At 39.7% G+C, this 16,123-nt stretch overlaps 1 protein-coding gene across 1 annotated transcript in view; it reads right to left on the bottom strand.

The window, feature by feature from the left end:
* HECW2 (HECT, C2 and WW domain containing E3 ubiquitin protein ligase 2) overlaps positions 1-16,123 on the bottom strand; it is a 202,388-nt gene that overhangs the window by 77,971 nt on the left and 108,294 nt on the right. Inside the window, exons 6-9 of the mRNA XM_044432035.1 lie at positions 14,544-14,616; positions 12,097-12,266; positions 8,173-8,315; positions 2,178-2,278 (exon numbers count right to left, since the gene is read on the bottom strand). Of these exons, the coding sequence (XP_044287970.1) occupies positions 2,178-2,278; positions 8,173-8,315; positions 12,097-12,266; positions 14,544-14,616 (487 nt within the window). The remainder of the gene's footprint in view (positions 1-2,177; positions 2,279-8,172; positions 8,316-12,096; positions 12,267-14,543; positions 14,617-16,123) is intronic.

Here is a 16,123-nt window from a genome sequence, read left to right as displayed (position 1 = left end):
GAGTATAATGTCCTGGTAAAACATAACTTACGAAGAAAATGAAGAAAGATCAGATTACGAACACAGAGGTATTTTCATTAACATTAACAATTATATATAAAAGCAGTCCACTGCCAAGTTCAAAAAAATATGAGTGTCTCTTCATTAATGGGAGAAAGCTAAAACAGAAACCTTCAACACAGGATCAATTAATGAAAAAGCACAAGAATAACAATAAATAGGATTCCCAGTCAGCTAACATCTCAAAGAAGAAAGATACATGATATTGTAAAGGAAAGGTATAGCTCTGTATTACTCTGTAGCCTTGGTGGAAGAAAATGTATAAGGACACAGGAGGATGTTAATATCCATATCCATTAATATCTGCTATGAAAGGAGGGTTCACATGTTCAGTGTGCATACACAAGAACAGAGTTTCGTTTGTGCAATTGTAAAGTCATATAATGTTCAACATGTGTACTGACAGCTGGTCTCTAACACTACTACAGTTATTGCTATTAAATGGAGTGTACATGTATTCATACAGGGGTTTCTGTGCAATAGGCACAATTATCACAAAGGGCATCCATTCACCTGGAAGAACTGTTACATTTCAATGCAACTACAATATTTGCACATCTTGATGAACATAAAAATAAGGGATTTTTAAACCATTAATAAATCACTTTTTTCAATTCATACAAATGCTCATGAAAGTGCTGCATTTCACAGAGTAGTGTATTCACTGGGGAGTACCTAGGATAAAGCTCTCTGGAAAAGTCAGTAGTCTTCTGAGGTCATTATAAGCAGTTGTATATAGTTGTCATTTTTAATTATCTGCTCACCAAAAACGCTATCATGAAATTTTGAAAACTGAAAAAATATGAATCTACTGACAAGAATAAGTTTTTCAAGGAAGGGGAAAGAAGGAAGGAAGCAATAGGAACAATTTAAATGACTATCCAGTTAAGGGAAGCCTTTGAACAAATCCCAAAATAGCAGGGGGAGGAATTCAATAAATAGGCCAAGCACTTAAGAATCTGTCATTTCATCTGCTAGAAAACAGCTTTAGAATGTAGCCTGTCTCTCCCTGATATCCATGCAGCAGGGGAGGAATCCTGTGTGAGGAAATTCCTTTTTTCCCTCTAGCCTGCCATCTCTACCTGATGCTTTTTATTCACTCATTCTGCCTGTGGACTCAACAGTCCCCCTTCTCTCTCTGAGTTTCCTCACAAAAAGTTCCTTCTCAGAATCTCTGGTGGCAGCTCCTTGGGGCCAAAAAACATTGTTTTTGAAAGGGGCTACTTTTGGTACGGTTAAATAAAGTGAATGTGCAACTGTATGTGTACATTCAACCCAGCTACAGCTGAGCCCATATTCTTTGCCATGGATTAAGCAGGATCCTGGTATCTGGGTACAAATCAGGTATGGACACAGCTAGCCAAATTCTCAGAACTACCCTGGGTGACCACAGATACATTCAACATACAGGAACTCCCCTTTAAAGACATAGGGGAAGGGGCAAGCTGAGAAGGTAATGGCGGCTGAAAGCAGACTGGTGAGAGGGTAGGAACTCCACCCATTTATACGAGGGGGCGGGGGAGTGGAGTTCCCGCCAAAAACCATTATAGCTGAAAGAATCTTCCCAAAAATAAGCACTGCGCAGGCGCAGCACCCATATGTGTGATGCACAGAAACCACAATGAAGAACACCCCTTTAAAGACATAGGGGAAGGGGCAAGCTGAGAAGGTAGGCTGGATATAGGTGGGATTTTTAAAAAACATATATCAATTTCTGCTTCTATCATTCTTTTTAGACCCATCTTTTGATTGTCTGGCTTATAGATCTGTTAGGCACTTCAGCTGATACTCATAGCAAATCTGAATTATAGTACATTCTGAATTAAAAAATGTGACTCCATACTCTGTAAAAATCATGGGCATTATCCAATGAGACATTACAGTCAAATATACCATGTTGTACTATCATAAGGAACCTATAGCACAATGCAAATAGCCTTAGCCGGACCAACTAGGCCAAGGAAACCTGATGCATCATCAAATGTTATTGGGCCCTTATGCTAGTGCAAAATAGTTTACATTCATGTTTGTGTCCAACTAGATAATCCTACATACATCCAAACATGAATGCCTTCTACCCAACAGTAAATGTGTATATAGCTATTGTAAAATCTCACCTTCATGAATAGAAGATGTAATCTCTACCTTGAACTGAAGACAGCCACTTACATGATCAGCAGGAAGTCTTCGACCAAGGTTATAGCTGAGAATTTGGTCTCTGCAAAGGGCAGCAAAAATATGAGCTTTTTAAATTTGAATGTAACTTTAACATGTTTTGGCTCATCTCTAATTAAAATATGTGCAAACTGTTTCACACACCACCAAAACTACCACCTCTTTTTGCTGACTTTAAGTGGTGCAAAAGAATCAAAATTGTTTGCAAAGGAGAAGAGAACAAAGCAAGGAAATCAGGTCAATGCTCCTTGCCTTACTGTGATACACTAACTGGCACAAACCAACCAACCTACCAACCAACCAAAAGAAAATTCCTGTCAGTACAGCACCATGCAGCATAAGAAATACCTTTATCCAACTAAGAGCAACTCAAGGAAGCTAGCTATTAAGAGAATTTAACAGTGTTGAATCTGTTAAGTCTTGTTATCTGAATCAAGGCTTAAAAATAAACTTCAGGGACTCTAAAAGAGTCATGCTTTGCTGATATTTGCTTTTAGCTTTTTAAAACTTTTTAATGTTTGATTGCTTTTATGATTTTTATTGTATTTTCTCATCTTGTTATGATGGGTTCTTGTAAACCACCTAGAGAGTTTCAGCAATGGGGGCAGCATAGAACTGAAAATGAAAATAAATTTAAAAAATAAGTATAATTTAAAGGGCAGGAAATTAAATTCCCGGCTTTCCCCAGCTACTTCCATTACTTTCCCCTGCCACCAAAACCAAACTTCCACCATCCTCACCATAAAAGCATGCTCCCCAAAAGAACTACATTTCACTCTGTTCTTCCCATGTGCGCCTTTGCTGTTCACATTTCTATTAAATAAACATAAGGTAAGGGAACAGGTGAGTTCATTAGGTGGTGAAAGTGATAGGGGATGGGGAAGGTAACAGAGACATGTGGGTCCAAGTCCCTTGAACAGACTTGGAAAAATTATCCAAGATATTTTGTTTGGGAAGGAGGAAAGAACTTGAATAATTTCTAACATAATCTGAGACGATGCACATCTAACATGCTTGGTTGTTTGCATGTTTCACATTTCTCTCATTTTGGATGTGGATGGAGTTACATAGCCAGAAGCTCAGTTCTTTGAAAGCTGTTCCATTAAAGACAGGCAACATCCACATACAGAAACACATTTGTATGTGCCCCTGAGTAACACACTAAATATTGATCCAATAAGTGGCCAGCATGCAGAGGTTTATTTCTACATGCAATTTCCATCATTGAATCAGGGTATCTGTCTTGTGTGAAAGCTCTACTTTCTACTGAAAGTTCTACTGCTTTCAAGACAGGGAGTATCCATCTGGTTGCCTTATTAATGGGCCAATGTATTTTGTCTTCCCCCTCCATTCAGAATGTGAACAATATGAACACCATTAGCTGGCTCAGCAACACCACAATACTGTCACACTAGCTACACGATCCCTGACTACTTGGGGGACATAGCCAGCAGGAGGAGGTGGTTAAAGAAACTGTGCCAAAGTAGAGAGGAAGAGCAGTGAACAGCGAACAGAAGAGATACAAGAAAAGTAAGACTAATGTAAATAAGTTGGTGAATATTTTTCAAGTTTCTCCAATACCATTTTTGTGACAAAAGCATTCAAGCCAGAAAGTTCAGCACAGCACTTGTTTTAAATTCCCAGGGTCTTAGCAACATGGAAAAACAGTCACGGGACCAAAAGTGTGCTGATGTGATTTAGATAATGGAAATCAAAATGGATAAATCTATCAGGCTTTCCCTTTAACTACCAGTTATTCCTTAAATAAGAAAAAAAAAACCAAAGCCTACTTCAGTTTGTAGGAGCATTTTGCCCCCTAGTGGTATTTATTTGTTTATATAAAACCGTATTTTATATTCTTTCCTCAGCTGAACACAACACAGCATTATTTTACGGTTGGGTCTGGATTCAACCATTTTTTTTGTGTGTGAGCATATTTACTATACATGCATGACTTCCACTGATCTTTATCTAAAGGTTACCATATAGATCATTTTATTTATTTCAGGCTTTAAGTAGTATGCCTGGATTAGCAAAATGCCAAACTAAGAAGTCCTTTTAATTTTGATGGCCTCTCAAAAATTTCACGGGAAATCTCTAGGCATTTAGAACAAAGCCTCATCAAAACGTAACTCCATGTGCAAGCCTCGGTGGAAATTATGGTTGTCAGTCTGAAGAACTAGTTTAGTGGGGTAGAGAAGGGCCCTGCTTGCACAATGTTACAGTCGGCTCAGATAGATTTGTCCCATTCTGAGGAGGCAGCTTTGCAGTTTCAAGCTTACCTACTGAAGATTCTCAGACATGGTGTGAGAACCAGCCTGTCTGATAAAGGGAGGGAGCCCTCTCAGAGCTGGGGAGAAGGCATTGGGGTGCCTTGACCCAGTCAGGGGACAACAGGTGAAATGAGCAGACTAAGTAAGCAGTGGCTGATGTCCCCAGTGTCTGACCCTGAAGTAGCAGGAGCCACCCTGAGGGTGGTGTCTGAAGATTTTCTGAAAAGGAGGGAAGGAGGAGAAATTTTAGTTTGAATTCAACTCTTCACATGGGCAGATGCTTCTGCCACATTTTGAGGAAAGCACTACTTTGATTTGTAATTTTGTAACTTATTAAGCTTTAATAATAGGACTGTGCTTCTAACATCTCATCTGAGTCTGCGGGAGAAGAAAAGAGGGAGGGAAAGACCTGCTCAGAACAAGTGGGTTGTTTAAGCCCCCGCTTCATACAACTTGTATGAAGGCCACAGTGACAGTGAAAGATCACAGTGAAAGATCACAGTGAAAGATGGTATTACTGCCATCACACAGGCAGTATCAATCACCTCAAGAAACTGTTGGTGCAAGGGAAACAATTTCTGCATGCAAAGTTATTATGCAAATTGAGCTATTTTCCCTGTGCTACCACACAAGCCTTGCTTTCTGGGATTGGAGACAGGTCTCCCAAAGTGAAATTTCAAAATGCCCAGGGTAGACACAGCTAGTAAACCAGCCCTAATTGTTCCATAAGATGTGCAAGAATTTCATTTTCGTTTACAAGTCACTTGAAAATGCCCCATGAGCAACCCTGAGTATGACCACAAAGGGGAGCAAATATTCTCCTAAAATGTTTGCAAATTCTCTAACTTGCATTTGCATTCAAGAAATGCACAATTTTGAAAACACACACTTAAAATATTATACATTTTCACACGTCTATCAATGGAGAGAAAGTATGGCCCTTTGGAAAAAAGTGCACTTTCCCCAATTGAAGTGCACACTTTTTTATTTGGAAAAATATAAACAAAACAAAAGAAAAAAGGTAAGCTCTGAAGTGAAGCTTGAAGAATTTCAGCAAGCTTGAACATCCTGGTTCTCCCAACCCTATTAAATATTTGAAAGGTGCCTCTTGGTTGTGAATATCTAAGGTTACCCTACCCTGTTTCGAAAGGAAGAACCAGTTTGGGGTGAAATGTAGTCAAGTCTCATTCATGAGTGTTTGAAGGTTAAAGGAATAATGCTAAGAGAAGTCATCCATTGCAGCTTCTGGGGCGTAACAATATTCCAGCCAACAATAATACCACAAGAATAAGAGAGGGAGATGAGCATTCTAGTTCTTTAAAAGCATGTGAGCAATTAAACAATATCTCAAAACATGCCTAGAATGATGATGATACTCTAGCATCCAGCAGTGTGCAAATTTATTAAAAACACCTCTATTAAACTAGCATATCACAATTTTTGAATTTCAGATTGGAATCAACCTGTACCGAAAAACAACATAGTACTAAAATCATATTCATTATTAAAAAAAAATCAGAATTCCATAGTAATGTTGTTTTTACTCTTGAGACTCTGATCCAAGTTTGAAAAAGAATGCTATATGTTTTAGAACACTTAAAAAAGCTAATTAACCCCGTGGGACTCTCCTTTTGCGGGCCAAGCACAGCCACCATAACCTAATCTATCTTGTCAAATCTGCATTGTATTTTTCTTACCTGCATCAACACCACCTTGGAAAAAGCTGACAATTGTTTTCAAACTGAATTTGTCTTTCTCCATTTATGCAACGTGTTATTTTGGTGGGAAAATCTGTGAAAAAGGAGGCCATTTGTTTACAAGCTGATTTATTCTTGATGGTCATGCAAGAGCATGACAACACTGCGATGAATGAGAAACTTCACAGAGCTGAGGACAGGCACTTAAAATATGTTATGATCAGTCTGACTGGATGCCTATTACAGTCAAATGAAAGTGTTCTATGGACTTCAGAATGTTCTCGATCAGGTTCTATAAAAGGAATATATGAACGTAGGAATATTTCAAGTAGGAATAATCAACACCAAATTGAAGTAAAAAACAAGAAATCATTTGAGTTCAGCAGTTCTGGACTGTGCACCTATTTGGCCCCATCCATCAGGGATTTATTCTTCATAGATCTAAATGAAAGCTGTTCTTGCATAAATCATAGAATAACATTCCTGGTCAGTTTAGCCACTCAAGGCACACTAGGGATCTTGGAAGTGTTCCTAGCTAGAGCTGTATACATTGAGCAAGCTGAAAAAGTATCCCTGATGCTCACAATGCAAGGGTGGGCAGACTTGAAGAAGGCTTGCAGAATCTATCTTGGTTTTTACTAGAACTCCAAGAGCCATCTACCAGAGCCTGGTACAAAAGATGGCTGGAATGAAAATATCCGGAGTCCAGACAAAAAACCATTCTTGGTGACTCCAAGGTTTCCTTCATTTTGCTTCTGCAGTTATAATTTAGTTATTTTTTCTCAACGAGACCAAAATTTTAGTCAATCAACTGCAAATTGCCCCGAGACCTGCCTTCCGTCCACCCCTTTTGCAAACTATGCAGAAGCTACACTGAGTCCTCTGTTGAGTACAATTCAGTAGCAGCAGGGACGGCACAAGCATCACAGCAATGGCAGCACCAGACCAGCCACTATCGCACTAATCCACTATGTGAGGAAATACCTCTGAGAGGCCCATCCTATGTTAGCAGTATGCTACTCTTCACTGCACTGTAACTAGTGTTTGCACATATGCGAGTGCCATTTAACAAAATATTGCAGATACTCTTAGCTGCTTAGAGAGTCCTGTTGGGCTACTGAGGGGCATATAAATTTGAAACAGATAAAGAAATAAAAGCTGTCTTTCATCTTGCAAGGTCTCTGCAAAACATTTTGTTTGCTTTCTTTTTAATGTCTATGTTCTTCCTCTAAACTCTACAATATAAATTGATAGTACAGTTTATATGTCTGGCGTACCAGACTCAATCTAAAACTCATTTTTAGCCTGATATACAACATTTATAGCAAGTTTTCACCATATGTACACTTTTGATCTTCAGACAACTTGACAATAAAATCAATTTGTCTCTTACTGTAAAAATTGTCAGCAGCTAGCATTTATTAGTACACTACTTCTTCACTGCCTGTTATATAAGAATTAAATGAAGCCTACAGACAGACTGTTGACCAGAGAATATAATGTAAAAGTGGCAAAAAACCCAAATACACACACACACACACACACACACACACACACAAGGAGCATGGGATTCATTAATATATTACTGTTGTCCTAACCTTCATTGAACTTAGTTGTATCTTCCTTATTAATAAAAGGGTAAGAATTCAAACTGAATGAGGAATAGATTCAAAAATGTTCTAAATAAATTTGCACACTACTGTATGAATCTGTGCCTTATAACTGAACATATTCTGAGAGAATGAAAACAAATAATGTTTGGGGATACTGAGAGAAGGAGCAAGATAATATATGCAAGAGACAATTGTAGACTTAGAGGTGAAATTAATTCCATTCAAATTGTAAGATTACAAAAGACCTTAACTTCCTAGTAAAGCAATTGATTACTGATATACTTAAGCTGTATTAGGGAAAAGCAACTTCCCCTTTTCTCTCGACTGATAAACAATGAAAGTATATTTGTTTACCCTATTGCATGCCTTTCCAACAGTCTCTGAACTGGGATAGTGAGCTTCCCAAGAAAACGCTTGATGATAGGACGACTCTTGGCAAACTTATCTTTGATTTCAATTTCCAAGACATCAGTTAGAAGTGCTACAAAAGAGTATTTCTGCAAGGAAAAACAGATACATTCACTTCATATCACAAACACTTTAGATCAAATGAAGTATTTCTGACTTGTTCGGTAGCAGCTTAAAAAAATGTTTCTACACGGGAGATAAATAGTCAAAATCCAACATTGCAAACATACAACATTACAAATTGTAATAAGCATAGGCCTGTTCTTTAAAGCAATAAGAAATGCAGAGCACTCTGACATAGGCCTCTTCTGAGCATTGCTTCTGTTAGTCCTAAAAAGCTGTCCTAAGTGATACATTCTATGCATGGCATGTTTTGTAGGCTTTGTCTCCTCTGGACTGAAATTAAGGGAGACAAAAAGCATACCCATGGACTGTTATAGCTGTCATTGAAAAAGTTGTTGCCTTGACATCACCAATGAATGAAGAGGTTGGCTGTTTTAATTTGACATGGTAGCTTATTAAAGCTTATCTTATAAAGACAATATGTGGATCATGGAAGACTTAGAGTTACAAACTGCATTGGCAAGAAAATTGACAGCATTAAACCCACACACTATGCACAGCTGAGGATATACCATTGCTTCAAAATATTAGATTCAAACTCAGGCTGATTAAAGATGCTGACAAAAAGGGGAGCAACAACGCATGGAATTTATGACAGGCAAAAGGTGGAGGATGAAGGAAGGAGGTGGGGCCTGGAGTTAACCACCTTCTTCTCCAAAGCCTAAAATTTTTAGCAAGGATGAAAGTTAAGTTAATGGAGTAAACACATATATTTTCTGACTCCAGGTGCAAACCAGAAGGCTTCTCTCAGATAATCTTTTAGAGCTTGCTTTAGTCTTCTGCTGCTTCTCTCATTTTGGATGAGTGACTGGGAATTTCTTCAAGGAATGTGTCCACATTTCCGAAGCCCCTGACCACCCCCTCTTCAACCACCACTGCTTCTCAGCTCCTGTCTTCTCTCTGCAATTACTTTATTTCCCCTTCTCCCACCCAAGAACTTTCGGGTTTACTATACCTTCCACCCACGCCATATCTAACAAGAGATCATTTGATCAAGCAAAACAATTAGATCCCTTTCAAACTGGCTCATTTTTGTGATGAGGCTAGCCTGTCATTTACCAAATTTACAATTTATATTTATATATGTATGTTTGTATGTCTCTATTTCTTACATTTATATCTCACCTTTTCCTCCAAGAAAAGTGCACATGATCCTTACCCTCTTACTCTCCTTTCTATCTGCACAACGACGCTGTGGCATAGGTTAAGTTAAAAGTCAGTTTAATGACTCAAGTTTCATGGTTGAGTGCAGGGTTGAACTCAGATCAGTTCAAGTTCAGCACTCTAACCATCACAATATGTTCATTTTAGAATTTCCAATGTGTCATTAAGAAAAACACAATGGAAAAAACAGATTAAATTTTAAGCATTCATATGCAGCCTTATGAAAGGGTACTATTTGGTTTTTGCTGCAAAGACAGACCTAGAGCACAAAGAAATAGCAAGTGTGCCTATTAAATGAACAATCGCTTCAGAAATAAGCCACCAGAAGATGCTGTAGGATAATGAAAAAAGAATGCTTTCTTCTAAGGACAGATAAACCAATTAGCCTACTTTTTAAATGAATTGGAATGCATAGTCTACAGTCTTGGCTAAGCTACAATTCACACATGATGGGTGATGCAAGACTGCATTCAGAAAAGTTCTGCATCAAAAACTTCAGCTCACTGCAGAAATTCTTGTTATATTGGTATAGTTTCAACTGCCATCCTGAGGGTTTCCACTATGCCAGTTCTCACAGCTGCTGGTAAAAAAGTTTAAGAAAATGCTGACAAAGTACAAAAAGATTTTTCAAAGGCTGATTTAAAAACAGCCTTTTCTTGACAGTATCAACTTTTGAATGTGGGTACTGTAGAAAAAGCAAACTGTATATGAATGTAATATTAAACAAAATTGGTATGTGAATTAGACATGACCGCCTACCTATTTATAGTGCTTTCCTCAGCACCTTGCCCTTTGCAAATGCCCTGAATTGAGTGACAAACAAGTGGGACCTAGATCAAATCGAGCTAGAACTTGCCCCAGAAGCAAAAATGATGAAACTGAAGCTGTTGTACTTCAGGCACAACATGAGAAGGAAAGACTTGCTAAAGATGACAATAATGCAGGAAAGGTTGAAGGCAGAAGATGAAGAACAACAATGAAATGGATAGATTCCATAAAGGAAACCACAGCCTTCAGTTTTCAAGATCTGAGCAGGGCTACCAAGGAAAGGACATTTTGGGGGGCACCCATTGATAGAATTGCCACAAGTCAGAGATGTCTTGGCTGCATGTAACAGCAATAAATAACTTCCAAAGATGACTTTGCACACACTTGTGAAGTGCACCTAAAGGCTACTTACCTATGCTGCATAGGTAGAGGATCACTCTGAATCAGAGCATGCAACAGAGTGTGTATGCAGCCACATATGCATACGGTGCACTGATGCTGAAGCAGGAAAGTCCAGCACTGGCACTTGTGACTCTGCCATGGCAGAGTCGTAACTGGGGGGAGTGTGCCCAACTGTTTTGACTATAATGAAGCAGACGAAACTGGCCAGGCGTAGCAGAAAGAACAGTAACTTCACAGCTCAGGGAATGTGACTCCCATTCAAACAGTGGGTTTTCTTAGGGTTTAAGGAGACAATGGGAGCATGTGTGGCTTGCCGAACTGCTTTAAAGCTGTGCAGCAGCAAGCCAAGGAGGATTTCACCATCTCACCTGGGAGTGACTCTCCCACACAAGCCCAGGGAGGGGAATACATGAAAGATCAGTCAAACTTTGGCATTGCCACTTTGCAGGGAAGGACAGCATGTGGGCCCCCAGCTGTTTTGGCCCACAATGCCCCTCATACCTGGTCAGTATGGCCAGCTGTGAGAGATGACTGGAGTTGTAAGCCAAAACATCTGGAGAGCCACCAGTTGCCAGCTCCTGCTGCTCTAGACATTCTCTACTATAGTTTGTTTTAGATTGCGTATAGCCTAATCTTCTCCCAAAAGCTCAGGGAAGCACAGCAAGCATAGGATAGGTTTCTTGTACAATTTTGAGCAAGGGCAGATGTTGTGGAACAGCAAACTGCCTAAGACCACATCCCCCTCCCTGCCACCACTTTCTGCCCCATCCAAATCAACTCCTACTGATGTGGCTTTTCCTGAAGAAAAAGAATGGAGAAGGGGGAGTTACCACAGTGCAGGTATTTGCATTTGCACATAATGTGCAGCCAGGCCCCTAGAATAGTTCATTATGTTGAGAAAGTAACTTCCTATTACAATTTGTTCTTGACATTTAAGAGAATACATGGCCATCCATCCTGCTAGGAGGAGAAGCCACGTGGCTGACAGCAGCATGGTGCACGCAAACAAGCTAAGAGCTGAAATGATCGATACTCTTATCTAAGAAAGGTAAGAACAGTTCCTGTGTCAACTTAAATACTCAGCTACATGGTTGAACAGGTTGCAAAAACCCGTAACTCAGAACAGGGAAATGCTGGAAGAACATATAAACATTAAGAGCCATGCTGGATTGTACCAAGTTGCATTGAGCCCGGCATCCTGTTCAAACAGTGGTGAACCGACTGCCTCAGTCAAATGCACACAAGTAGGACCTTGTTTGTGATCCCCAGCAACTGGCATACAGAAGCATGCTGCCAGTGATAACAGACCAATATAGCTACCAGGACCAGTAACCACTGGCAGAAGCAGAGTGCCACTGTGAGTCACTGCTCTGACATCAGGACCTGAAAGGTTTCGAAAACGCCATCCATTACCTCTCTGTGCCAAACCGGATTAGTCGTGTTACTGATGATCGTGGACCGCCTTTCCTGGCCGTGGTGGGCGAATGTAGGGAATGTGCTCTTTTTTCCAGGCTGGATGGACATCTTTAAATAAGGGTCAGGATTGAAGAACATTCCTTTTTTCAGCCCAACCGCCCTAATGTCTTGAAAAGAAAGGAAAGGCAGGGAGGGGAAGCAAAGGAGAACAGAAAGTACATCAAGCATTCCTTTTTCAAATGTTTTCACTTGGTTTTTCATCATGTGCTCTGACTGTATAGCATCCTGTTTCTTACAGTTCAATGACCTACCTATGGAGTATGTTCACTTAAGATATGCTTGCATGGTGCTGATGAAAAGCTATAAGGTTTTTATAGAAACACGACTGATCTAGATGCATATTAAATCCAATCAGAATGACTAGCCATGAAAACTAGTTTGAAAGGAAGCCCAAAAGTGGGTTCTGCCCATCCCTTTGTATATAATTTGCCACAATGGGTGAACAACACAATTTGTTCAGCACTGATGGATTTGGTGACAGTTTTAAATACTCCAAAAACCAGGACCACCAAAGTAAATTAACATAAAGACGAATGCTGCATGTCCAAAAATATGTATTGCTGCTTGTTTTTCAACAGCCATGTGCAGGCTCTTTGGAACATCAGTCTGGAGAATTTAAATAGCTTTGGGTCCTGAAAACTGGGATTAATCATATGCAATAGGTTGGGGAATATGAGAGAGAATTTAGCAAAGCCAAATCCACTGCATTGGGATGAAAAACTCTGTAGGTTAAAATGAAAAGAGTTGAACGGAATTAAACACAACCTTCTTGAAAAAATAGCATAAGATAAACTGCAAAGGGTACAGAGATTGAGCATGCCACCTCATCATTCTTAAGCACTGAGGCAGTCCCATTCAACATGTGTCAGCACAGTTCCCTCTGTCAACAGATAAGCATTCAGAATCCTTCGTAAATAATTATCCTGCACATTCATAAAGCAGACAGAGAACTCATTAGTGAAAAGTAATTCTAATGTTTCTCTTCAACTCTGTGTACTGTTGATTTAATTTTGCATTACTCTGAAGCAAGACAAAAATAAAGAAGCAAATCACCGTAGAGCCTGTGGCAGACTGATTATTTGATCAAGCAATGCCATTCTACATAAGACTTCCTGTTCAAGTAATAATTCAGATTTTTGCTGTCAATAGCCTTAACAGAGTACGGATCCAGTCAGCTGTCTCAGGATATGCACATGACATTTACATCCTGCATTCCTGTAGCAAAAGATGTTTATATCTATATTACTGTAAAGCTGCCCGCAGTGGCCTACACTGAAATGAGAACCTACTGGGTTAAATGTGGCTTCTCTCTGAAGACATATGACAACAGATAGGATGAAAAAACCCTAATTCAGTCTTTTTCAAAATTTGCAAAAGCGTGTGCATGTGGTGCCCACAAAGTGCAAAGTGCCATCATATGAACATCTCTGCCTTCAGCTGGGGTGTTCCCAGACAAGGTGTCTATCGGGCAACCAACCTGCCTCAAATATGTAATTTTACAAGGGATTCAAGAGACCCTCATCATCCATTTGTCACCTTTCTGTGTTTTCCCACCTTCTCTTTCCATCTTTTTCTTATCATAAAAAGCCCTGAGAAGGAAAAGACAGAATAGCTGTACAACATCTTTTGACTGTCAGCTTAAGAACAAAGGAGTCCTGCAGGATCAGATCAAAGGCCTCTCTGGCCAGCTTTTGAACAACACAGTAACCCACAAGGAGGACAGTGTTCTTGTGTTTTTGCTCCCCAGAGGCTCATATATGGATGCTACCACCTCTGATACTGGATGCCGTGTGCGGTCATGGTGAGTAGTAACCAGCAAAAGCTTTATTCTCTGTCAGGAAGCATTCTGAGATCCAAATTCTCTTTTATACCTGCATGGAATATCTAGGTATCCATTCCATCTTTAAACAATTTTTTAAAACTCATGAGCAAAAAAGGTTGTTTCTTTTATACAAGGAAAGAAAATTTATAATGTCTAATAAATTTAATACCACACATTATTTCCTACATAAATAGGTGATCATGGGTTGCCCCTTTCATGATCTGCCCCTGTCAAGCAGCTTTTTTTCCCACTGGGGCTCTGAGGTGAGAAGTAAATCCTACGAAGAGGGAAAAAAGGCTGGGCCAAGTGCTGTGGAGTGGGACACATACGGACCAAGAGGAGGATCTATTGCTCTTTCCCACTCACCATGAAAACACTTTGCATATACCTACATTTAGGGAAATACAGAAACAGGGAAATCTAGTTTTTTGACCTTGACAGATTTCTTGTCCACTGCATCCACTGTTTTGCATACATTCAAAAACTATATCCCTAAAGAAAGTTTGCAGTGCTTCAGTTCAAAGAGTAAAGTAAGGGAGATGAAACAATCACACCTCCTTACCTGAAAGTGTAAAGCTAACTAATTTCCTGCAGGGTTGATTCGCTGAAGCACCTTCAGTGCCTTCTGCACCCATCTGAAAATCAGGAGAATATTTTGTGGTGAGTTTTGTATCTGAGCATATTGTGCAAATCTTTAAAAGTACGTATAAATGAAGGAAGATGATTAGGACAGACATGCCTTAACACTTTTTCTATAAATAAATCCTAATATGTTCTAACTCTCCAGTTACCAGAATGTCTAAAAAACATGGCACTGCTGATTATTGGTGTGGCAATAAGTGGCGGCAGAGAAATCTGTAAGGAGCCAAGCTTTACAATTTTGAATATAGGTAATTGGTTAATGCAGATGGTGACGGCTGCTGTGCCATGGGAAGGTTTACACTAAAAGGCAGCTCGCTCTTTTTTGAATAAATGAAGCAAACCTAGGCACCTTTGCACTGAGATGAAAGAGTGGTATGCTATAGTGAAATGGGTGTGCTCAATCAGTCTGAGACATCTAATACCCATATAACAGGAACCACTGCTGAACCTACTCTTGTAGTATCTAATGAAAAATGCTGTTTCTACAACATTTCCATGTTTATATGTTAATTGTAATTTGTAACTATCATTTAAAACTTTAAGACCGAAGTCCTTTATTTCTTATTTCTTGTATTTATACTCTGTGTTTCTCCCAAAGAATTGGGGCTCGAAGCAGCTAACAATAATAATACTTACTTCACCTGAAATTAAGTCTCATCATGGATATTTGTACTACTGTACTACAAAGTGAAAAACTGAAGGAAAGAAAGAAAAGTGAGACCAAGATGAAAATGAGAAAAAGTGCCTAAACACAAAGAAAACAATTCTTTCTACTCCACTATGTCAGCTTGCCCAGCTGACACAATCCATCATAGTACATTAAAGTGGCTTATTTAAACAACCCATAGGTTGTATTTGCGTGGGACAGTTCATTAACCATGGCACCAACCTACCCTGCTCCAGGTTCGAAAGACACAACAGACGGTAGCTTAACCTGTCATATGGTTAAACAAGCTCTTGTGAATATTCAAGCAGCTAATCATGGCATCTAAACCTAGTGCAGGGTAGGGTTGTTAACAAACCAGTCCAACCCTAAAACAGCTCATGCATTGTGGGTGGTTTGTTAACCACATTTGGACACCATGATAAGCCATGGTGAATGTCCATTGCAGCTAGAATATTCACAGTGACTGCCAATAGGTGTTGCAAACTATTGCTTAAATAAGCAATGGTGGGATGCAATGATTACGCAACCCGCACTGTTTCACCCATTGTGTGAACCTGGCCACCACATAATGGAATCTCATCTTTAAAGGAGGCGGTAGTCCGACTGGTCCTGAAGAAAGCGTCACTGGATCCAGAGATGGCCACTAATTATAGACCAGTGGCCAACATCCCGTTTTTGGGCAATGTGTTGGAGCGGGTGGTGGCGGGACAACTCCAAGCACTCTTGGATGAAACTGATTATCTGGACCCATTTCAGTCTGGCTTCAGACCCGGGTACGGTACTGAATCTGCACAGGTCATCATACAGGGCGACCAAGGCAGATTCAGTACCAT

This window comes from Varanus komodoensis, unplaced genomic scaffold, assembly GCF_004798865.1.
Source record: "Varanus komodoensis strain SLA01 unplaced genomic scaffold, ASM479886v1 scaffold23, whole genome shotgun sequence".
Classification (NCBI taxonomy): Eukaryota; Metazoa; Chordata; class Lepidosauria; order Squamata; family Varanidae; genus Varanus; species Varanus komodoensis.
Note: the sequence above shows the minus strand (reverse complement) of the source record. Positions and strands in the feature narration are given on the sequence as shown.